The sequence below is a fragment of the Gadus macrocephalus genome, chromosome 20 (genome assembly GCF_031168955.1).
Source record: "Gadus macrocephalus chromosome 20, ASM3116895v1".
NCBI lineage: Eukaryota > Metazoa > Chordata > Actinopteri > Gadiformes > Gadidae > Gadus > Gadus macrocephalus.
Genome location: NC_082401.1, coordinates 21,999,863 through 22,024,547, shown reverse-complemented (window position 1 = coordinate 22,024,547; position 24,685 = coordinate 21,999,863). Strand labels below are relative to the sequence as shown.

At 44.7% G+C, this 24,685-nt stretch overlaps 1 protein-coding gene across 2 annotated transcripts; it reads right to left on the bottom strand.

The window, feature by feature from the left end:
- Positions 1-333: 333 nt before the first annotated feature.
- LOC132448661 (uncharacterized protein C3orf38 homolog) lies at positions 334-24,399 on the bottom strand. Of its 2 annotated transcripts, none has more exons than XM_060040126.1 (5): positions 24,135-24,398; positions 23,872-24,047; positions 20,542-20,610; positions 20,227-20,432; positions 334-1,421 (listed from the first exon to the last, which is right to left on the bottom strand). In XM_060040126.1, exons 1-5 carry the CDS (start codon positions 24,262-24,264, stop codon positions 1,076-1,078), a joined length of 927 nt encoding a protein of 308 aa, XP_059896109.1. In that variant the 5' UTR covers positions 24,265-24,398; the 3' UTR covers positions 334-1,075. The 2 variants fall into 2 exon arrangements, with proteins under 2 accessions (XP_059896109.1, XP_059896108.1); XM_060040125.1 differs by lacking the exon at positions 334-1,421 and adding an exon at positions 18,439-19,732 and having other exon boundaries at positions 24,135-24,399.
- Between the last annotated feature and the right edge of the window lie 286 nt (positions 24,400-24,685).

The following is a 24,685-nucleotide window of genomic DNA, read 5'->3' as shown; positions in this document are numbered from 1 at the left end:
ACTTTTTCTTTACAAGTGCCAGAGAGTACATATAGAGTACAACTGGACCACAAAATGTAATTTTATTATTGTACTGCAAAAATTAAGAAATTCAATTGTATTTGAATATATATTGCAGTGTCCATCAAATAAAATAAATCAATTTAATCAACAATGTGTATGGCCATTAAACTCTGTAGCGACTACTGTTGTAGTATACTCTACGTCCACAAGAGGAAGCAAGTTACAATTGCAAAAAAAAGGTTAGGGTTAGGGTTAAACTGATGGAATAATAAATTGGAATAATCAATTATTGAATAGATATCAATATCCAAACAAAAAATGTCATACTAATCTTTGCTGTTTCATTTATTCAAGAATAAAAAGTACAGAATTATCTTTTTGGTGTTAGGAATGTGTAGAGCCCAGTATTGACCATAACCAATAACCATGAACATAATAAAAAAGAAAATAATTGTAAAACTAACATTCAGTTCCTTATCCACACTCAAACCAATAAACTAAACTCTAAATTACTATGTTAACATTATCAACCCTGCCACCACCCGCCCTAATTGGAGGACGCTGAACAGACAGAATGCAAACAAATAAAACATCTTTGTTATTTAAAACCGTTCTCTCTGAAGAACCGTATGTGAATAACTAAACCTTAATCAACCCCTGACAGAAAGTTCTGGCGAAAATCAATGATTGGTGCTTGATTTCCCTATTCCGAATGTCCCAGTCCAGCCTTGTCTGCAAACTAAACCATGTGTCTCTGCTATGAGCCAGAGCACCCACACCTTTGGATTCTAAATCTCAAGATCAAAGTTAGGCAAGGCAAGGCAACTTTATTTATGTAGCACTTTTCATACACAAGGCAGACTCAAAGTGCTTCACATATAAACATTGTCATACAATAAAATAAAAGATAAGTAAAAGAAAAAAATATGCTCATAAATGAGTAAAATAGAAAGTTAAAAAGGCATTTTAGTAATAAAATAGAAAATAAAGGTAAAGTTAAAAAGCTTTTTTAGAAAGTGCAATGTATTTAAGATTTAGCAGAAAGCTAAAGCAAACATAATTATTATTATGATTAAAAGCGGAGTTTCAGCACATCTAAGTCCCAGGTAACCTTTGGGGGCCCACCATGAATCCCGGGCAATCCGATAATTAAATCAGTGAACTTAATCTTCCATTCTCCATTCTGCGATTTGATGAGACCAAACACCTGCTCGAAGTATCCCTTTTTGCAGTTGGATGGTTCATGTTGGACGATGCCGCCAACAGTGAGAAGAACCTCCCTGTTCAGGTTTACAACCTGGTACCTGCAGGTCTCCGTGCTGGGGTAGAGGAGCAGCCCTTCCTCTGTGACCAGCGATAGCAGACACAAGTAAACACTTTCGGCATCCTGGTACAGCCCCGAATTTTGGCCGGTCACGCTGTAGAAAGGGGGGCATAGGGAGGAATATCAGTGCTTTTTTACAGAAAGGTGTACAGATAAGTTCAAGTTCAAGTGTTTTTATTTGTCACATACAATAAATTGAAGTGAAATGTTAAAGGGTCAATGCTCCACACTGTGCAAAAATAAATAAAAATATAAATAAAAATATAAAATAAAATAAATTAGTTAATTTATTTAGATAAAATAAAAAATGTAAATAAAATCAAATTTAAAAATAAGGTGTTGAATTAAAAATTTGAATTCAAGTGTCTCACTGCCTGTGGATAAAAACTTCTCTTAAGTCTCTCAGTCCTTGAGTTAAGGCTTCGTAGGCGTCTACCCGACGGCAGCAGGGTGAAGAGGCTGGCATTGGGGTGTGTGTCATCCCTCCTGATGTTTTTTGCCCTCGACTCCACCCTCTTGTGGTAGATGTCCTTCACGTTGGGTAGGGACGCTCTGATAGTCCGCTCAGCTGAGCGCACCACCCTCTGTAGGTTGGCCTGGTCTTGAGCGGTACAGCTTCCGTACCAGACGGAGATGCATCCTGTGAGGACGCTCTCCACGGCTGAGGAGTAGAAGGTCTTCAGGATGGAAGGGGAGACCTTGAATTTCCTCAGCCTCCGGAGGAAGTACAGTCACTGCCTAGATGACTTTGTCACATGTTGTGTGTGGAGGGTCCAGGTTAGGTCTTCAGTGATGTGCACACCCAGGTACTTAAAACTAGGAACCCTCTCCACAGGCTCCCCGTTGATGATGAGGGGGGTGAACCCGCTGTCCTGCTTCCGCCGGAAGTCCACCACCATTTCCTTTGTCTTTTTCATATTTAGGGCCAAATTGTTGGACTGCCACCACAGTGCCAGGTCTGCCACTTGGTTCTGGTAGGGCTGCTCGTTGTTATCAGAGATAAGACCCAGCACCACAGTGTCGTCTGCAAATGTAATGATGGAGGTTGAACTTCCGGAGGCTGTGCGGTCATAAGTGTAGATGTTGTACAGCAGCGGGCTCAGAACACAGCCCTGGGGGGAACCGATGTTGAGGGTCAGCGGCCCAGAGGTTACACCACCCTCCACTTTCACCACCTGGGGGCGGTCAGTAAGGAAGCTGAGCACCCAGTTGCACATTTGGGTGTTGATCCCCAGCGACCTCATCTTGTCGATCAGGCGGAGGGGGACTATGGTATTGAAAGCTGAACTGTAATCAATGAACAGCATCCTCACATAGTCTCCCCCCCCCCCACCATCCAGATGAGTAAGAGTGGTGTTTAGCAGTTTGGAGATGGCATCGTCTCTGCTTCTGTTTGCTTTGTAAGCAAACTGGAGGGGGTCGAACGAGTTTGGCAGGGAGGTGCAGATGTAATTTTTCACCAGCCTTTCGAAACATTTCATCACTGCAGAGGTCAGGGCCACTGGACGGTAATCGTTCAAACATGATGGATTACTATTTTTGGGCACCGGTACAATGATAGACTTTTTAAAGCAAGATGGGACGACAGCTTGGGCCAGGGATGTATTAAAGATCATGGTGTACGCTGGAGCTAGTTGGTCAGCACAGGATTTAAGGACCCTTTCAGGGATCTGGTCAGGCCCGGCAGCCTTTTTCCCATTTACCCCTTTGAACACCCTCATCCTCACCCAACTGATGATTGGGGGTTCGATTCCCTAGTGATGCAAGGTTTTTTCTTTCATTTTGGACTGCACACACATCGCGAGTGCCGGATACTCGCACAATGTACACACATCACTGTCTTTACAATTTCTAGGCAACCGAAATTTAAAGATTGTCAAGTGGTTAACTCTTGAATCGCATGTACTAAGACCTGATGGGTTAGTGGTCAGATAACAACTCATTAACGCGGGGATAAGGGGTTCGATTCCTTAATGAAGCTAGCTTTTTTCTTTCATATTGGACTGGATGTTTGTATGCCATTTTGCGTAACTTTTAGTTTATGATGAATAAATGTTACTGGGGTTAAGGTTAGGGTAACGCTAAGGGTAAGACACAAAGTGTTTTTGCAACACAATATTTCTTACAATAACAAAGTCCAAAGTTTTGATGACTCCAGTAGGAAACCTGAGATACCTAGAGAAATGCGTGAGTGCTCACAAAACATCAACAAGTCAGCAGTGTGGTACAGGGTGATCATTTCTGATATACAGTACAAAAGCTGAAACTATTAGCCAGGAGTGGGAAAGATGCAGACGCAGACGCGGGAAGCAATAAGACGCACCAACACACAGTTGCCTGTTGCAAAATGGTTCAGAGTTTAATAGAAATAGTAAGGGTTAGCTGGTATGGCGTTATCTGGTATGGCTATAGTCTAATGTTAGCTTAGTTCGTGTTGTTTCGTCATGTTAATCGCAAGTAATAGTAAGTCATTTGTAGAAATATAGCCTATCATCACAGACTGTAGGAATGTCACCCACCCTCCATCGCGTACGACACTGACGCTCGTAATCTGTAGTGCAAGGGAGTTCGTGCACAGATCCCTGAGACAAACGGCTACGCGCACACATGCAAACCCATAGCGAGTGACGTAGGACGTAAAGTCCCGCCCAGGTCGAAGTGGCGTCGATTAGAGAGTCCCATGCCGCATGCGCTTCACGCACGTTTCCTCACCACCACGGATAGCTTCACGTATTATTATTATCATAATAATAAATAAATGAATAAATATATATATATAAATCTATAATAAATAAATAAATAAATATATGAATGCGACACGTGGCGGCGGATTGTATTTGCGTGGTCGCATATCCGTTACCAAGGCAACCCGCTGGGCCGCATCTGCACGTGGTTTGTGCCACGCTCCGCGCTAATGAGTTCACCTGCATGTGGCGACTCGTGCTCAGTCATCTCTAACTTACCTGTTTGCTGCTCAGTAGGCCAAACTAAGCAGGTCGGTCTCCCCACTAACCGTCTAACGTCTCCCAGGTACGGTGATGTATACTTTAGGAGTTTACCCAGAACTTGGTTGGAGTTTCCCGGTTTTGTGTGACAAATGACAGTTCTTGTAACGAACGCTTTTCGAAGTAAAACGGACCACCACATCTGGACCTGCTGTGAGTAGAACGTTTATTTTCCTACTAGGCTTACTTGATGTTTAATGTTGGTTCTTGATGTAATTGGACATAATTTGTAGTGTTTTTGCGTGGTTATAGGCCATTTATTTATTCAGGTTGTGTGGTTAAATGTGGATTCAATGTGCTAGTTGTGTTGGCTGATTTAAGACGTCTATAGAGTCTGATGCGTTTGCCAAATCATGTTTTTTATTAAGCCCTTGATCGTTTTATTAGGTGGATTTTTGCCTTTTAAAAACAAAACAAATTAAAAGTTAAAACCCTTAAGAATTTGATGTATTTCTTTCAAGTATATTAGTCTAGATGCAGCTAAACTATACACAACTGCCAAAATAAAGTAAAAAAAAATGATTAGTATCAAGTTTTAATGAAGTTTCTACAGGTTAAAGGACTGTCGTTTGGAGAAGATTGGTGCCAATATTTGGGGAAAGGAATGCATGATTAATTCAAATTAAGTTAGCTTGAGGCAAAACAACTTTGCCTCAGTGGTGTGGTTTGAGCACTAAAACGAATCTGCTCGTTCCGTTACTTCACAGGTCAAGGAGGAGAAAGTGATTCTGTGAGTATCAAAACTGAACCATGAAGAAGAAACTGCGAACTGTAAGTCCTTATATTTCCTCTTTATGCTGGGGCATTGTTTTGGCCTCCTCGTTGGCTGAGGTGGAAAGGTGAATGATTTAAATAATGTTTTTTGTTGGTACGTGGGCTAATTACCTGTTTAGTTTGAACATGCGTCAATGCTGTGTTAGAAGGGGTGTAGCATAGGTTCCAAGTGAATTGTGAGAATAGTAACATAGGGTTTCTCAGAGTGCAGCCAAAACATACTCCAAGGTTTTGTCTAGATTTTCTTTCGACATGCTTCGCCACTACTTCCTGAACTTTGCATCACGTCACATGAGTTACCGTACTGAAGAGGGTTCAGATTGAGTGATCAGAGATGCATGCTAGGGTTCTGCGCTGTCTGAAGCCTCCAGCTCTGTAGACTTGCCCCCTTCAGGTGAAGGCATGTGTCTAAGAGGTGGTTGTGAAGTCATTTACATGAACTGGGATGTCATTCAAGATGGTGACAGGCTCTCACCTAAAGGAGAAACGCCCGGGCATGAGAGGTGAGGGCTCTTCCTCAACGACTAGAACACCACCTCGGTCCTTCGCTAGAGAACCATGGAGCACATTTCAACGTTGCCCACCATACATCTTGAAGCCGTAGCTACGGTTTCTCTACCTCCGCAGCTGGAGTAGAGCACAGCTGCAGTCACGAAAAGGGTCCTTGGTGGGATCTTGCCGCGATAGGTTCTGATTTAAGAGGACCGAACTTCCAGGACCAGCTGGCCTCCTCCATTACTCTGCAGTTCAGCCTGAGAAAGGCTTGCATCTGAGCCAGCAGAGGGCTCATCGGCCTGCTGTTCATATGGGATGAGGAGAATCCTACTGTAAAGACCTACCAACCAATCCCTGCTCTGTTCAAGGTCTGGTCCGTTCATGACCTACCTACCAACTACTGGGACGTCCGATACCTACCAACTACTGGGACGTCCGATACCTACCAACTACTGGGACGTCCGATACCTACCAACTACTGGGACGTCTGAAACCTACCAACTACTGGGATGTCTGAAACCTACCAACTACTGGGATGTCTGAAACTTACCAACTACTGGGATGTCTGAAACCTACCAACTACTGGGATGTCTGAAACCTACCAGCTACTGGGATGTCTGAAACCTACCAGCTACTGGGATGTCTGAAACCTACCAGCTACTGGGATGTCTGAAACCTACCAGCTACTGGGATGTCTGAAACCTACCAGCTACTGGGATGTCTGAAACCTACCAGCTACTGGGATGTCAGAAACCTACCAGCTACTGGGATGTCAGAAACCTACCAGCTACTGGGATGTCTGAAACCTACCAGCTACTGGGATGTCCGATACCTACCAGCTACTGGGATGTCTGAAACCTACCAGCTACTGGGATGTCTGAAACCTACCAGCTACTGGGATGTCTGAAACCTACCAGCTACTGGGATGTCCGATACCTACCAGCTACTGGGATGTCCGATACCTACCATCCCACCACTGGGGTGACCTAATCAGATTACCTTCTCACCACTTCCATCAAATCCCGTCCCTGTTCTCAGGCTCATCAAAGCGGAAGAGTTTGAGTCTGAAGGAAAACAACTGGACTGCCTGTGGCTCTTCAGGTGGGCATGGCGAGGGTTCTACCTGGCCTGGTTGTTCATGTGGTCAGGGTTTTACCTGGCCTGGTTGTTCATGCGGTCAGGGTTCTACCTGGCCTGGTTGTTCATGCGGTCAGGGTTCTGCCTGGCCTGGTTGTTCATGCGGTCAGGGTTCTGCCTGGCCTGGTTGTTCATGTGGTCAGGGTTCTACCTGGCCTGGTTGTTCATGCGGTCAGGGTTCTGCCTGGCCTGGTTGTTCATGCGGTCAAGGGTTCTGCCTGGCCTGGTTGTTCATGTGGTCAGGGTTCTACCTGGCCTGGTTGTTCATGTGGTCAGGGTTCTGCCTGGCCTGGTTGTTCATGCGGTCAGGGTTCTGCCTGGCCTGGTTGTTCATGTGGTCAGGGTTCTGCCTGGCCTGGTTGTTCATGTGGTCAGGGTTCTACCTGGCCTGGTTGTTCATGTGGTCAGGGTTCTGCCTGGCCTGGTTGTTCATGTGGTCAGGGTTCTACCTGGCCTGGTTGTTCATGTGGTCAGGGTTCTGCCTGGCCTGGTTCTTCATGTGGTCAGGGTTCTACCTGGCCTGGTTCTTCATGTGGTCAGGGTTCTGCCTGGCCTGGTTCTTCATGTGGTCAGGGTTCTACCTGGCCTGGTTGTTCATGTAGTCAGGGTTCTACCTGGCCTGGTTGTTCATGTGGTCAGGGTTCTACCTGGTTCGGTTGTTCATGTAGTCGGGGTTCTACCTGGCCTGGGGTTCTTCATCCGGGCGTGATCAGGGTGACGAGGCATACCATGTGTGAGCGTGATGACATGGGGATACGCACTTATTATACATCACAACATTTTAGGAAATGGTCCTTCAAGCTTGAAAGACTGCGACGTGGCTGCCCTTTCTAGCCCCGACATGATAGTTGGCTGGCAGGCCCTGTGGATTGTATCTTCTGGACTCCTGTGCTGGGATGCAAGTTTTTCTTGGGCTGAATTGCAATGCATTTGTCGATGCTAGCTGGACCTGGGAGTTGGGTCCCCCTTTGAATCAGAAACCATCTTGGTAACATCCCAACTAGGGTTCTCTTCATGCTGTAACCAAGCTCTTCTTCAGCTGAGGAGGAAAAGAAATCCTCGCTGGGGCTTCAAGATCTATGAAGAGGAATATTGAAATGTGTGCAATGGTTCCCTCCCGTAGGCGCTGTGGTGTATTCTAGTCGCTGAGAAAGAGCCCTCGCATCCTACCCATGGCGTCTCTCCTTGGGGAGTCCCTGTCACAGTCTTGACGGATGTTCCAGGTCATGTAACTGATGCAACAGCCCTTTTGAACACTGTTTCTCCGGAGGGGGGCACGTCTACAGAACAGTAGACTTCAGACAGCACAGTATCCTAACATGCATCTCTGGCCACTCAGACCACACCCGGATCAATATGACAATGCTCATGCGATGTGAAGCGAGGAAGTATCCAAAAGACAGATTAGTTAGCTTTTTTTGTACACTGGCAAGCATTGTTAATTGGTAGATAATTAGTTAAATGGGGTAACTGAAATGTTTAGTCAAAATGTTTTGTACATAAACCAACAGCAACAAACTACCAGATCGCCTCAAGGTAAGTCTGTTGGCTGTATTTTGCAATGAGACGACCACAAGATCTTCATCGTCGTTCAGCTCAAGGTGAGGTGCTGGTTACGTTACTTAGGGATGGTTCGTACTGGAACGTTACGATTCCAGTATGACGGGGCTTGGGGTTTCTGTAGAGGTTGGTAGTTAGTTTTGTACAGTCTGTGAAGCTCTAATGCTGCAGTACTGTGTGGTGGAGGATAACTGGCAGTACGAACAGGATTGGCAATTGCGTTACGTCATCCACACCTTATTATGGCGTCTGGCAGTACGATCAGGATTGGCAATTGCCTTATGTCATCCACACCTTATTATGGCGTCTGGCAGTACGATCAATATTGGCATTTGCGTAAACCTCATAACTAATGAGCGTACCCAATTAAGGTAATCTGGCAGTGCCCCATTTCTATAGGTAACCATCTGCGATTATTGGTAAATCCTTATGCACTAGAAATTAGGTAGGGCACTCTTAAAATATATATATTTTTAATTATCCCACAAAATACCGCAAACTACTTTGATAACTGCGCTCTACAATCAACTCTCGATTTTCTGCGCATACATTTATCGGGTCGCGTAAAAGATGGAGACGACGGCATGTACCTACTACGGCTTTCTACGGCTTTTTATTTCTTCAACAACCCAGCAGCTGAATGTGGCTAAGTATCATTTTACTATCTAAATTACTATTGATATTGCTAGTGTTCTAAATATCTGGGCTGTGATCTGCTCAATATAGTTTCTGCTAGACTTCAGAAACAAAAGGAAGGGTTAAATGTAAGTGTGCTTATTCACATATTATCAAATGGTATAGCTGTTTAGAAAAGTAAAGTTAATTGTTGCGCAAATGCTACCATAAACCTTTGACTTTTGAATAAATCAAACTAAGCACAAGGCAACTAAGATGGTGACCGTGGTGACCACGTGGTGACCAAGAACTCTTATATTGATGTTCAGTTTATTATTGGTGAGGCAGTGATGTAAAGCGCGTCGTGGTGTTTTTAAATGGATGAATGTTGTGCTAACAGACGGGGGGGGGAAACTCCAGGCCTTGCAGTCCTGATCCTGTATGATGCAGAAGATGTCAATCCAACCGCACATGTGAGTGTTTGATATTGAAGCTTTCACATTGATTGCCACAGTATTTACCCATCTTTTATAACATTATGATCTTCTCAGTGATCTCTGCAGCGTGGTCGGTGGGAGGAGATGTGGCCGAGCAGTTGAACCAGGCTCTATCGGTGTAAGTGGCTTTCGATCAATGTTGATTTTTGCGTTAAAAGGATGAATATTGGATGTTAATGTGCTTGATTATGATGGTTCAGTACCTTGATTTAGTGATTGGGAGTCCGCTTCCTGAAGACGTCCAACCTGTGTCTAGTTTATTGCTTCTCTTTCTGAAAAATGTACTCATCGCTTTGGTTAAAAGCATCTGCTAAATGCCCTCAATGTAAATGTAGTTGATTAATAAAGCTAATTTACAGCAGTTTAGAAATGGCACGTCGTCTCCCAAGGTTTAGTTAAATATTGTACAACACAGCTGGTTGGACCTGAGGCTGGGGACCAGAGGGTAACCCCACTACCTGGACCAGTAATGGGGCAGCAGGGTGGACCAGGGTACCATCTCCAAGCCGCTCTGAAACTAATTGTTGAGGCTGATTCTTTTTTATTATCTTTCTCAGATTTTCATTCGGACGGTAGTAGTTTATACATTTCTCAACGAGTCAACTTGTAAACTTGAAGTTAGATATTTTTTCCCCTTTACAAATGCAAGGGTGTGCAGGTTTGACCTCCCCGGCTTTGTTACCAGATTTTGGACCCAACTACTGCCGTTTCTTGTTAGGTCAGGACGCGTTGGTGGAGGAGGAGGGCTGATGGAGGAGAGCCGACGGAGCCATGGTGGACGAGAGCCGATGGAGCCATGGTGGACGAGAGCCGACGGAGCCATGGTGGACGAGAGCCGACGGAGCCATGGTGGACGAGAGCCGACGGAGCCGACGGAGCCATGGTGGACGAGAGCCGACGGAGCCATGGTGGACGAGAGCCGATGGAGGAGCCGTGGTGGAGGTCCTGCCTTAAGAATGATGTCGGGGTGAATGCATTCAATCTCTAAATTGATTATCACTCTCACTGCTACTGAACGGTTTCTGTTCTAAAATCGGTTACTTCAGCCGTCATCTAATATGGCTGATTTAGAGAAAACCGTCCTTGGCTTAATGGAGCCATCAGTGAAGAAGTTTTATTGAGACTCTAACACCTCAATGTGAAGGCTAGAGTCTACGCTACTGGTACAAGAATTCTACAAGTTTTATCGTTTGTCTTAAATATTGAGTTTCAGCTGAGGCAGAAGACTGTTTGAATAATGTTAACAGTCAAATTGCAAATGTGTGCTGTTGAATTCACAGAATGTTCTACCATTCTCCTGCATAACACATTTTCAAGTGTGTGCATGGTTCTTATTTATTTTTTTTAACTTGCAGTGTCTTCTATTCCTCTACATTTTACACCAAAAGCCAGTACTTTGGTTCAGAATGGTTTAAAAGAGGCGTCCAGAGAATAATCCCACCAACTGCTCAACTACCACCCCTGTTTGTTACAGACCCGATGGCCTTGGCTGATGGAGGAACTGCATCTGGAGGACGACCATGAATCTACCTGCCAACAGGTGGTACTGGTTTGCACTGGTTTGCATGAACTGAACATGGTGGACATGAGGCAAATTCCCTGCTTTTTGCTCCAGACCAGGACTCTGTGAGGGGTGGTGATGGAGCCGTGCTGAGGACCCGCTGGTGAAGGACGTCCCTCGTGGGGGGGCAAGGACAGCCGACCCTGAGGTGATTATACCTTACACTGCCACCTCAATGTGAAGGAGTAGGCTGCTAGACTAGCCTCTCCACCAGCCCTACATCGGTCTCTTCAGCCATCGTTTTGATCAGAATGATTTTGAGAAAAAAGTCGCTGGGTTTAGGGAGCTGTGAGTGAACAGGATTTATTCACTCACAATTTTGCTCTCCATGTGAGGCTGCAGCGCCTGATTCCTCACATTGATTCCCACAGTATTTACCCATCTTTCATAACATTATGATCTTCTCAGTGATCTCTGCAGCGTGGTCAGTGGGAGGAGATGTGGCCGAGCTGTTGAACCAGTCTCTATTGGTGTAAGTGGCTTTCGATCAATGTTGATTTTTGTGTTAAAAGGATGTATATTGGATGTTCATGTGCTTGATTATGATGGTTCAGTACCAGAGGGTAACCCCACTACCTGGACCAGTAATGGGGCAGCAGGGTGGACCAGGGTAACCATCACCAAGCCGCTCTGAAACTAATTGCAGAGGTTGACTATTTTTTATTATCTTTCTCAGATTTTCATTCTGACAGTAGTAGTTTATACATTTCTCAATGAGTAAACTTGAGGAAGTTAGATATTTTTTCCCCTTTACAAATGCAAGGGTGTGCAGGTTTGACCTCCCCGGCTTCGTTACCAGATTTTGGACCCAACTACTGCCGTTAGATTTTAGGTCAGGACGCGTTGGTGGAGGAGGAGGACTGATGGAGGAGAGCCGACGGAGCCATGGTGGACGAGAGCCGACGGCGCCGCCGTGGTGGACGAGAGCCGACGGCGCCATGGTGGACGAGAGCCGACGGAGGAGCCGTGGTGGAGGTCCTGCCTTAAGAATGATGTCGGGGTGAATGCAGCCGGTCTCTAAATTGATTATCAGTCACTGCTACTGAACGGTTTCTGTTCTAAAATCGGTTACTTCAGCCGTCATCTAATATGGCTGATTTTGGACCCAACTACTGCCGTTTGATGTTAGGTCAGGACGCGTTGGTGGAGGAGGAGGACTGATTGAGGAGAGCCGACGGAGCCATGGTGGACGAGAGCCGACGGAGCCATGGTGGACGAGAGCCGACGGCGCCATGGTGGACGAGAGCCGACGGAGCCATGGTGGACGGAGGCCCTGCCTTAAGAATGATGTCGGGGTGAATGCAGCCAGTCTCTAAATTGATTATCACTCACTGCTACTGAACAGTTTCTGTTCTAAAATCGGTTACTTCAGCCGTCATCTAATATGGCAGATTTAGAGAAAACCGTCCTTGGCTTAATGGAGCCATCGGTGAAGTTTTATTGAGACTCTAACCCCTCAATGTGAAGGCTAGAGTCTACGCTACTGGTACAAGAATTCTACAAGTTTTATCGTTTGTTTTAAATATTGAGTTTCAGCTGAGGCAGAAGACTGTTTGAATAATGTTAACAGTCAAATTTCAAATGTGTTCTGTTGAATTCACAGAATGTTCTACCATTCTCCTGCATAACACATTTCCAAGTGTGTGCATGGTTCTTATTTATTTTTTTAACTTGCAGTGTCTTCTATTCCTCTACATTTTACACCAAAAGCCAGTACTTTGGTTCAGAATGGTTTAAAAGAGGCGTCCAAAGAATAATCCCACCCACTGCTCAACTACCACCCCTGTTTGTTACAGACCCGATGGCCTTGGCTGATGGAGGAACTGCATCTGGAGGACGACCATGAATCTACCTGCCAACAGGTGGTACTGGTTTGCACTGGTTTGCATGAACTGAACATGGTGGACATGAGGCAAATTCCCTGCTTTTTGCTCCAGACCAGGACTCTGTGAGGGGTGGTGATGGAGCCGTGCTGAGGACCCGCTGGTGAAGGACGTCCCTCGTGGGGGGGCAAGGACAGCCGACCCTGAGGTGATTATACCTTACACTGCCACCTCAATGTGAAGGAGTAGGCTGCTAGACTAGCCACTCCACCAGCCCTACATCGGTCTCTTCAGCCATCGTTTTGATCAGAATGATTTTGAGAAAAAAGTCGCTGGGTTAATGGAGCTGTGAGTGAACAGGATTTATTCACTCACAATTTTGCTCTCCATGTGAGGCTGCAGCGTCTGATTTCTCACATGAGTTCTGAAAGTTGTTGTTCTCTAAAGGGGAAGTATTATACCACCAGGTGTGAGTGTGATTAGCCTAACAAGCGGTTTTGAAAATCTGCCCCATATGACATCACTAGTGGGCGTGTCCACCTAGATCTGTGCTGTACAGATCATTCTACCAGCCTACCCAGTGGACCGAAGTAAACGTTGCTCATCTATCCAGCACAGATCTAGGTGTACACGCCCAGTAGTGATGTAATATGTGTCAGATTTTGGAAACGGCTTGTAAGGCTAATCACACTCACACCTGGTGGTATAATGTCCCCTTTTAAAATGAAGAAAAACTGTCTACTGAGGTGTGAGAATGTTTTTTTTTTTTCATATCCTGATTGTATCGCTGACCCACCAGGGTCAGCGACTGCAGAGGTCTCTGGGAGGTAAAGGACAGCTGTGGGTCATCATTGTGTTCAGTCATGTGACGATCAGAACTAAGGGATTAAATTATTTATGGAACTGAACAGCATTTTCATCAACTAGAATATTTCAGTGTTCTGACTTAAAAGATTACAAACTATAGCTGCTTTGCATTTGCCTTAGTTTCTATGCAAGTTGGAAAGAATAAAACAAATCATATTCAATGCCCTCATTAACACTTCAGCCAGGGCTTTGGTTTAAACCGGGCGTCACAAGAATACCCCCCCCCCCCCCAACTACCACCACTGTTTACACAGACCAGGAGTCCTTGCCTGAGGAGAGCTGATGGAGGAGCCGTGCACCTGGAGAACCATGAGTCTGCCTGCCAACAAGTAGTACTGGTATGTTTGCATGAACTAAACATGACTTGTACTGGGAAACAACAGTTTACTACCAGACATTATAGCAAACTACCACTGATGTCAGACCATCAAACTACCACTTTGATTGTGCCCAGACATTGAGGCCAAACGGCCCCGTTTGTCCCCAAACAGGAAGGCGGGGCATAGGGAGGTGATGGAGGACCTGCCTGGTGAAGGACGTCAGGGTGGGGCGAGTGACACCCGACTCCAAGGGGATATCCACTGAGGAGAGAGCTGAAGGAGCTATGCATCTGGAAGGTGAGTCTGTTGCTGATGGAACTCTAAACGGGGTAGGATGGGGTGTTGGGCTCTCCATCAAATGGTGCTGGGTTCCACCCCTGAGTTCTCAGACTACATGGCATGGCGCACTTCTGAATTCACCAAGACTCTTTGGCTCGGACGGTCTGCCAGATAACTGAATCGTTGTGTCCTTTTGTATTCATATCATCCGTCTTTGTAAGGTGCAGTTGAAATGCTGTGTCCAGTCTGGGACACACACCTGAGCTGCGTCAAGCCTGTATCTCTGACCAGCTGGAGTCCCTTAGGTCAGTAGCCCACTGCTGAAGATGACATGGATATCGTGTTCATTGACTACAGGTGTAATAACCTTTTGATAACGTGACACTACCTAGACAGTCAACTGAACAATATGCTGTTTTCCTCTGTCCACATTTCAGTGATCAACAACCGCCACTCATCGCTGGCCTGTGGATTCATCTCCTTCACTCACACAACGTGACCTTGGCCTGTGGATTCATCTCCTCCACACTCACACAACAGGACTTTGGCCTGTGGATTCATCTCCTCCACACTCACGCAACGTGACCTTCTCACCATCTGTTGCACGTTTGGATGCACCTAGCGTGTTCCATCGAGGGTTCCTTCCTCCCCATGGTGGGAGGGTTCCTTGTCCTTCAAGGCGTCGGGGTTCAGTGTTAGGGACAGAGTTAGGGACAGATGGCTGCGCTGGATTCACGATATACGCTTTGTGATCAAAATGGGTTCGGACATTGGACAAAACGCTTCCCAAAATGTTTCAATGTGCAAACGATTTTATAAAATGTATACTCATGGTGTTTATATAAAATCGTATATAACAAATTCTACCTGGTTGTGTGGCTTTTTCTGCATGTTGTGCATTATGTGATGTTTAATACTGACCATAATGAGTTAACCTATACACATCTACCCTACCCTCGACCTCTACCCTCACCTTGACCCCCCCCCCCTCTACCCTCACCTTGACCCCCCCCCCCCCCCTCTACCCTCACCTTGACCCCCCCCCCCCTACCCTCACCTTGACCCCCCCCTCTACCCTCACCTTAAACCCCCCCTCTACCCTCACCTTGACCCCCCCTCTACCCTCACCTTGACCCCCCCCCTCTACCCTCACCTTGACCCCCCCCCCTCTACCCTCACCTTGATCCCCCCCCTCTACCCTCACCTTGACCCCCCCCCCCCCTCTACCCTCACCTTGACCCCCCCCTCTACCCTCACCTTGACCCCCCCCCCTCTACCCTCACCTTGACCCCCCCCCCTCTACCCTCACCTTGACCCCCCCCTCTACCCTCACCTTGACCCCCCCTCTACCCTCACCTTGACCCCCCCCTCTACCCTCACCTTGACCCCCCCCTACCCTCACCTTGACCCCCCCCCTCTACCCTCACCTTGACCCCCCCTCTACCCTCACCTTGACCCCCCCCTCTACCCTCACCTTGACCCCCCCCCCTCTACCCTCACCTTGACCCCCCCCCCTCTACCCTCACCTTGACCCCCCCCTCTACCCTCACCTTGACCCCCCCCTCTACCCTCACCTTGACCCCCCCCCCTCTACCCTCACCTTGACCCCCCCCCTCTACCCTCACCTTGACCCCCCCCCCCTCTACCCTCACCTTGACCCCCCCCCCCCCCTCTACCCTCACCTTGACCCCCCCCCCCCCCTCTACCCTCACCTTGACCCCCCCCCCTCTACGGGACTCTCTAAATCGACGCCACTTCGACCTGGGCGGGACTTTACGTCCTACGTCACTCGCTATGGGTTTGCATGTGTGCGCGTAGCCGTTTGTCTCAGGGATCTGTGCACGAACTCCCTTGCACTACAGATTACGAGCGTCAGTGTCGTACGCGATGGAGGGTGGGTGACATTCCTACAGTCTGTGATGATAGGCTATATTTCTACAAATGACTTACTATTACTAGCGATTAACATGACGAAACAACACAAACTAAGCTAACATTAGACTATAGCCAGTGTTTCCCCTACCATTGTTCAGGCCTGGCGGGCCGCCAGGCCAACGAGCGCCCCCGCCAGGCCAACAACCGGCCAAAAAAAAAACACAAAACTGCAGTGTCGCGCGTGCGCAGATGATGCCACAGCATTAAGTTATATCATCATTAGCATGGCACCACCAAAAATTGTATTGTGAATAAAATTAGTTTATTGTTAATAACGTGTTTATTGAATCATTATCAACTTGTGATGGCTAAGCAAGTGTTTTATATGGAAATAACCAACAAATACTCGCATCCCGTGAAAAATGTATAACAAATCACACTATCAGCTCTTACCACCGGGCCTAAAAAAAATTCTAGGGGAAACACTGATAGCCATACCAGCTAACGCCATACCAGCTAACCCTAACTATTTATATCAAACTGAACCATTTTGCAACAGGCAACTGTGTGTTGGTGCGTCTTATTGCTTCCCGCGTCTGCGTCTGCATCTTTCCCACTCCTGGCTAATAGTTTCAGCTTTTGTACTGTATATCAGAAATGATCACCCTGTACCACACTGCTGACTTGTTGATGTTTTGTGAGCACTCACGCATTTCTCTAGGTATCTTAAGTTTCCTACTGGAGTCATCAAAACTTTAAACTTTGTTATTGCAAGAAATATTGTGTTGCAAAAACACTTTGTCTTACCCTTAGCGTTACCCTAACCTTAACCCCAGTAACATTTCTTCATCATAAACTACAAGTTACGCAAAATGGCATACAAACATCCAGTCCAATATGAAAGAAAAAAGCTAGCTTCATTAAGGAATCAAACCCCTTATCCCCGCGTTAATGAGTTGTTCTCTGACCACTAACCCATCAGGTCTTGGTACATGCGATTCAAGAGTTAACCACTTGACAATCTTTAAACTTCGGTTGCCTAGAAATTGTAAAGACAGTGATGTGTGTACATTGTTCGAGTATCCGTCACTCGCGATGTGTGTGCAGTCCAAAATGAAAGAAAAAACCTTGCATCACTAGGGAATCGAACCCCCAATCATCAGTTGGTCGTTGGTAACTGTAAACAAAGAGATTGCATTTTGTTTAACTGCTAACTAACAAACGGGTTTATGCGTTCACTGAACAAAGATTATGGAAATAAAAGACCACTTTTCCATCAGAAAAATCATCAGAACCGTTATTACCAACCCATAGACACTAAAGCCAAAACCTTTCTCACATGCACACCCATCGCGAGTGACGGCTATGCGCACACATGCACACCCATAGCGAGTGACGTAGGACGTAAAGTCCCGCCCAGGTCGAAGTGGCGTCGATTTATGGCGAGTGGATAGTGCCAGGATTCCCGAAGCTCGCAGATCGAGGAGGAGCTAAATGTGGGCGGGCTTAAGCGTTTAAGCCCGCCCACATTTAAGGAAAATTCCGCGCAGCATCATGGACTCATGGTGCGGCCACACCAACCGCGTTAATCGCGTTGGATACCGCGAGTAACGCGCCTAACCTGATGCTTGATCGGTGTGTGGTGGTTCAACGCTTCCAACGCAGCTAGATGAGTCCATGTCCATGCAAGTGAACGGAGCGTTCCCTCTTCGTCATAACTATCAAACCAAACATCCTTCACATTCACTGAGCAAAAATTATGAAAGTAAAATGCACATTTCTCGCTAATTTTTTTCCATCCACGCATTTAATGGCGTAACTATGTAACTATTTCCACCCAGAATATAGAAAGATGTCGGCCGTGGCTGCGCTGGAGTCCGAGGTAGGAAACCCAAACGCCGCCGTGTTTGGGTGCATGATAGAGTTTAGATCGGGTTAGATTAAATAATCTCGGATATAAATAACAATAATCGGGTTAAATAACTTCACATGGTGTGTCTGGTGTGTTTCCAGCATTCGCAGTGTTGATCAGCAGAGATATAGTCCGCCAAGACGTTGAGGTTGCTTAGCAACCAGAGACTCTGTCCATGCAAGTGAACGGAGCGTTCACCCTCTTCGTCATAACTATCAAACCAAACATCCTTCACATTCACCGAGCGAACATTATGAAAGTAAAATGCACATTTCTCGCTAGAAATGTTTCCATAAACGCATTTAATCGCGTAACTATGTCACTATTTCCACCCAGAATAAAGAAAGATGTCGGCCGTATGCTTCTGTGCAAGGGTCACTACTCTCTGCCAGTGACGTCGGGTCAAGCTCCACGCTGATTGGCTATCGCGGCCCAGCGCCACGCGTTGGAGCGTTGAAAGTTCAATTTTCTGAACTCCGGGCGTTGGTGCGTTGGGCGCGTTACTGCGTTTACGTGCGTAATCACGTGCAACTGCCGCGTCTAACGCCCCCAACGCAACGCTTCAACGCGTGTACCGCGCCTAGACCAATGGTTCCCTATGCAAAAATGCCGATTTTCAACGCCCCTAACGCGAGCAACGCGGTTGGTGTGGCCGTACCTTAACCAATAACCATGAACATAATAAAAAGTAAAATAATTGTAAAACTAACATTCAGTTCCTTATCCACACTCAAATCAATAAACTAAACTCTAAATTACTATGCTAACATTATGAACCCTGCCACCACCCGCCCTAATTGGAGGATGCTGAACAGACAGAACGCAAACAAATAAAACATCTTTGATATTTAAAACTGTTCTCTCTGAAGAACCGTATGTGAATAACTAAACCTTAATCAACCCCTGACAGAAGGTTCTGGCGAAAATCAATAATTGGTGCTTGATTTCCCTATTCCGAATGTCCCAGTCCAGCCTTGTCTGCAAACTAAACCATGCGTCTCTGCTATGAGCCAGAGCACCCACACCTTTGGATTCTAAATCTCAAGATCAAAGTTAGGCAAGGCAAGGCAACTTTATTTATGCAGCACTTTTCATACACAAGGCAGACTCAAAGTGCTTCACATATAAACATTGTCATACAATAAAATAAAATAATAGATAAGTAAAAGAAAAAAATATGCTCATAAATGTGCAAAATAGAAAGTTAAAAAGGCATTTTAGTAATAAATTAGAAAAAAAAGGCAAAGTTAAAAAAGCTTTTTTAGAAAGTGCAATGTATTTAAGATTTAGCAGAAAGCTAAAGCAAACATAATTATTATTATGATTAGAAGCGGAGTTTCAGCTCATCAAAGTCCCAGGTAACCTTTGGGGGCTTTTCTCCTCCCCCATCAGGAATCCCGGGTAGTCCGATAATTAAATCAGTGAACTTAATCTTATATCCTCCCATCCGCGAGTAGATGAGGCCAAACACCTGCTCGAAGTATCCCAGTCTGCCGTTGGATGGTTCATGTTGGACGGTGCCGCCAACAGCGAGAAGAACCTCCCTGTTCAGGTTGTTTACAACCTGGTACCTGCAGTTCTCCGTGCTGGGGTAGAGGAGCAGCCGAAACTCCCTGACCAGCGACAGCAGACCCGAGTTAACCCGGTCGGCACCGTGGTACAGCCCCGAATTTTGGCCAATCCTGCTGTAGAAGGGGGGGATTGGGAAGAAATGTCAGTGCTTTTTTGAAGAAAGGTGTACAGGCAACATCCAACAAGAAAAAAAAATCCATAGATGTTTTTACTTAAACCCTCATTTGTTAAGAAACATGCACACATTTCAACAAATGTGAAAAGGTAAGACTGGCGTCACATTTAATGGTGACGCTGACGCCAAAGAACAAAGTTGGCGTAACCATTACACCATTTCAGCATTACAAGACGATCTCCACAATGTTAAGACCTACTCTTTCTTTTAACTGATATGTCAGATCTTTTTTAGACACTAATTGCTACAAAGGTGCTACAGAGGGTGACTCTTTCAAGTCTTACAGACTTTGACATCTATACATCTTTTCACGTTTAGGATGCTTGTCCAAAACAAATTTTTAGAAAGGACAATAATCAAGTTTTGTATCTATGTTGTGGAGGAAATGTCAATTTTTTTAAAGTAATAATAAATGTGTTCAATAAATCGTACCTATATATTATATTTAGTTTTGCATCGTTGCAAAAATGTTGTCGTCCCCATTCTGGAGAATTCTGGTCTATGGCGGGGTTCTGGCTGTTTAGGAGTTGAAAGAACCAGCTGCAAAATGGTTCCCCGGACTGATCAAGGGGCGTCTCAGCCTGTGTTCCTACGGACTGAATCATTCCCTCCAGTAATGGGCCTTGATGGGACCACTCCTGAAAGGCGAAAACAGGGATGGGTACATGAAGCTTGTCATATTGAGGATTTAAAATCATACGTCATTGGTCAAGAATGTCACCATCATACATATGAAGGTGCACTCACTGGCTGGGCATTTCTCGCATCCTCTCTTGTTGCTGCTTGTGGGAGTTCACCGCGTTGTCCATGGAATTGCTTAAAACCAGGAAAGGGAATTCAACAGGATTCTGTACGGTCCACCAGTACTCACTCAATACATTTACACGACACTCGAGAAAATCTAATTATTGGGTTAATCCGATTTATGATTGAGTTTTTGAGATGCTTGAATACACCTAAATCTGAATAAAATTTGACCAAATCGGGTACTCATAGTCGGATAAAGACCCCTACATTATTAGATTGATAGTCGCATCAACCGTGAATGTATGTTCAATCGGATTGGAAATGGATTTTTTCCAATATTTTTCCGATCTTTATTCATTCATTGCGCAGCGGCCGAACTGACATTTGTCTACTGAAAACATCTTTCTCGAATGCCGCCTGAGTTTGGTGTTGCTGGTGACGTAAAGAGTTCAGCCGGAGGTAGCTCTATTACCACTAGTTGAAATGGGTACAGCGCAACCTATCATACCAGGGTATGACATTCTTCGGCCAATGAATCGATTTTCTCACTGCCATGTACAATTGCAGTTGTCCAATGGAGCATAGTCGAACTACGTCTGTAATCTGATTAAGCGGTGCATGTAAACGTAGGCCTACTACCGTGGCCGATTCCAAGATGCACTAGTTTAGGGCTGCAACAACGAATCGATAAAATCGATAAAAATCGATTACTAAATGCGTGGCAACGAATTTGGTCGTCGATTCGTTGTGTCGCGCGATTAATAAGTTACTCATAGGCGCAGCACTGTTTACAGCCAGCCGCCGACAGGTTGGTTCACGGTTCATGCACGCCCACAGCGAGCTTTAGTGTGAGTGACCACAGCTTGTATTTTGGTCATATCTTAAAACTGGACAGTAGGCCTACATAAAAGTGTTGTACCTTCACTGTCTTTGGGTTAAAAAAACTCCTTCAACTCAGTATCCGTCTAGTCCAACCGAAAACTCTGTCAGCTGCTGCTGCTGCAGACGTTGTGCAGACGGGCTCGGAGTCGGCACCGCGTGCATCAACAGTCATTCAAAGCAGCGGTAGTAATCACACAACCGTACGGTGTAGAAAGTCCCGTCAGTTAAAACCAGTAATGCAGTTTTTAAATCCATGTTAAAATCGGCAGGATATAGAGCTAGTTAGCTTAAAAAAAAAAATAACCAATGGTCACAAACAGTGTCAAATGTGATGTGTTCAGGTCGGCTCGGTAATATGATTGCTGCGTTCAAATGCAGCAGAAAAAAAATAATAATAATTGAGATTTTGGTGAAAACTTGTTTTCCCAGTAATATAAAATAGATAGTAAAGATAGAAGTATGACCTGTTTAATGTCCTATCTTGACCTATCATCATCTTACCAGCAATTCAAGCAATATTACAAGTTCTATTTCAAGGAGTCTCGAAAAATGCTATCAATAGGTTTGACCGGTTAACCATGGACATCCCTTACATACATATAAAAGTATATCATACATTGTACGTTTTTTTTTGTGTTATCCCAGTTATGTTTTTTTAATCTTTTTATTATTTAATATTACTTTTAATAGTTCCGGGACGTTGGAGCAATAACCTGGTGTTTTTACACTTCAGTCTGCACTGTGAATTTGAAGTAATGTTCAGTTTTTTAATAAAGATGCGGCAATTCCAAAATTATTATTGATTTTTTTCTATCCGATTCATCGATTAATCGAAAAACTAATCGACAGATTAATCTATTATTAAAATAATCGTTAGTTGCAGCCCTGTCATTTTCTTTATTTGTTTCCAGAATGGCAGCATCTCAGAAAGAGCAGGTTAACTGGTTTGGAGAAGACAGAAGCAACAATTGAGCTAAGTCCTTGGTCAAATGAATGCATTGAACGTTCGTTGAAGATGTGGAAGGGAGGGGTCATTCAAGAGAGAGTTCGCTAGAGGGGTCAGATTCATAGGCGCCGGAACCTATGTGGCCACGGGGCCAATGGCCACCCCACTTTTCGTTGCCTGTATTGATGAACTATTTCGTTTCTTCGTAATGTTTTGGCCAAATATTGTTACTGTACAAACGAACAGTGCTCCGCCCCCCGCGACCTTATATTGATTTAGTCTAAAACGTTCTCAACGATTCAGCCAAACAGAGTACTGCAGCAGGTAGCAATCGGGTTGCCATGGCCCATGGGTAAACAAATGAGCACCGTCATACAAGTTAACTAACGATTAACTTATATAAACAATATATAAAATATATATAAAAGTAAATGTTTACATATCGACCAGCAACGAAGTTGGAGTAGCCTACCCAAATAATGAATTGTAATACACCAACATTGTCAACTGTCATACATAGCTAACCATAACCCTGTCATACATAGCTAAACAAGCAAATGAAAATGAAATACCTACCAACGCAACTGAAATGTTAATATTAGACAATTAACAATATTATGAAAATTACGTAGGTCTCCCATAATCATTCAGGTAATCAATACGTCCATGCCTGTTACAGCTATTTCAATGATATGTGTGTTATATATCCGTTTTCAGCGCCATTCACGTAAGTAAAAGGACAAATCTCAGACTTTAAAGGCACCCAGTGCAACTTTATGTAAACATTCAATGAAAAATAAACATTCAATTTCTAGTCTTTTTTACACGTAGTAAGTTTCAATAACTCCATACCATTACATATCGACATTCAAGGAGCAAAGATGAGACGTCGTTGTGTGGTGAGAACTGATAGAAAATCGTAAACAACAACAATCGCCGGTGGGGAGAAGCCATTTTTCCATTGACTGGAAGCCTGCTTTATTTATTGTAGGTTACAAAAAATAAAGAAAATGGCGGCATTGTTGTTATCGATTTTGTATCAGTTCTCACCACACAACGACGTCTCATCTTTGCTGCTTAAATGTCGGTATGTAATGGTATGGAGTTATTGAAACTTACTACGTGTAAAAAAGACTAGAAATTGAATGTTTATTTTTAAGCCTCGAAAGTTGCACTGGGTGCCTTTAAAGGCACTAAAAGCCATTAAAAATGGCTTCTCCCCACCGGCGATTGTTGTTGTTTACGATTTTCTATCAGTTCTCACCACACAACGACGTCTCATCTTTGCTCCTTGAATGTCGATATGTAATGGTATGGAGTTATTGAAACTTACTATGTGTAAAAAAGACTAGAAATTGAATGTTTATTTTTCATTGAATGTTTACATAAAGTTGCACTGGGTGCCTTTAACAAATTGGCCTATCGACCGAAAATCAGCTACCCAATGTTATCAACTACCCAATGTTTTTATAACCTTTATAATCATACACGGAAACACTCACCTCATCAGACGACCAAAACAATAAGGTCCTTTCTATCAGCGGTGTTATTTCACTCTTGTGTGGCATGAGAATTTCCTGTGTGGCGAGGTACTGTAAAATTAAACCTCGCTGCACTTTCCTCCTTTTCAGGAATTCCACCGCATCGTTGGAGTTGAAAAGAATTGCTTCCTTTAAGTCTGAAATAAAATGCTTTAATTATTTGAGGAGTTTGCAAAAGCTGTTAACATTTCCCACCTACAAAAGTACTCGTAAATGGATCTCACCTTCGACAGATCTTGGGATAGGCCTATGACTATTTGTGACTGTATCAAAAAGTGATCGCAAATCACTTTCTGACATCAGATTCAGCAGACTATTGCAGCCAGTGCGCTCTCTCGACGATAGTCCTGCCATCCTTAACAATAGTAGTGTGTTCCTGAATCCTCGGATTAACGCTTCGGTTTCGATTCCTCACAAGTTAACCAGGTCGGCACCCTGGTACAGCCTCACATGTTGGCCGATCGTGCTGTAGACAGGGGCGGGGTGGAATGCAGTGCTTTTTAAACGAAGGTGTACAGGCAGCATCCAACAAGAACAAAATATATCAAAATAACAAAATAATATATATATAGAAGTTGTTACTTAACCCTTAATTTGTTAAGAAATATTGCACCCATTTAAACAAATGTGTAAACCTTATTAGTTGGCGTCACCATAACTCATGTCACCATTACAAGACTATATCTCTAAAATGTTAAGACCTACTCTTTCTGTAAACCGATATGTGTGATCCTTTATAGACACTAATTGCTAAAGGTGCTTCGAGGGGGAATCT

Coding starts and splice junctions, on each gene's coding strand:
- LOC132448661 (XM_060040125.1), bottom strand. CDS start 24,264: ATGGCAGGACTATCGTCGAGAGAGCGCACTGGCTGCAATAGTCTGCTG. Junction 24,048..24,134: donor TATCCCAAGATCTGTCGAAG/GTGAGATCCATT, acceptor ATTTTATTTCAG/ACTTAAAGGAAGCAATTCTT. Junction 20,611..23,871: donor TGTTTTGGTCGTCTGATGAG/GTGAGTGTTTCC, acceptor CCTGGTTTTAAG/CAATTCCATGGACAACGCGG.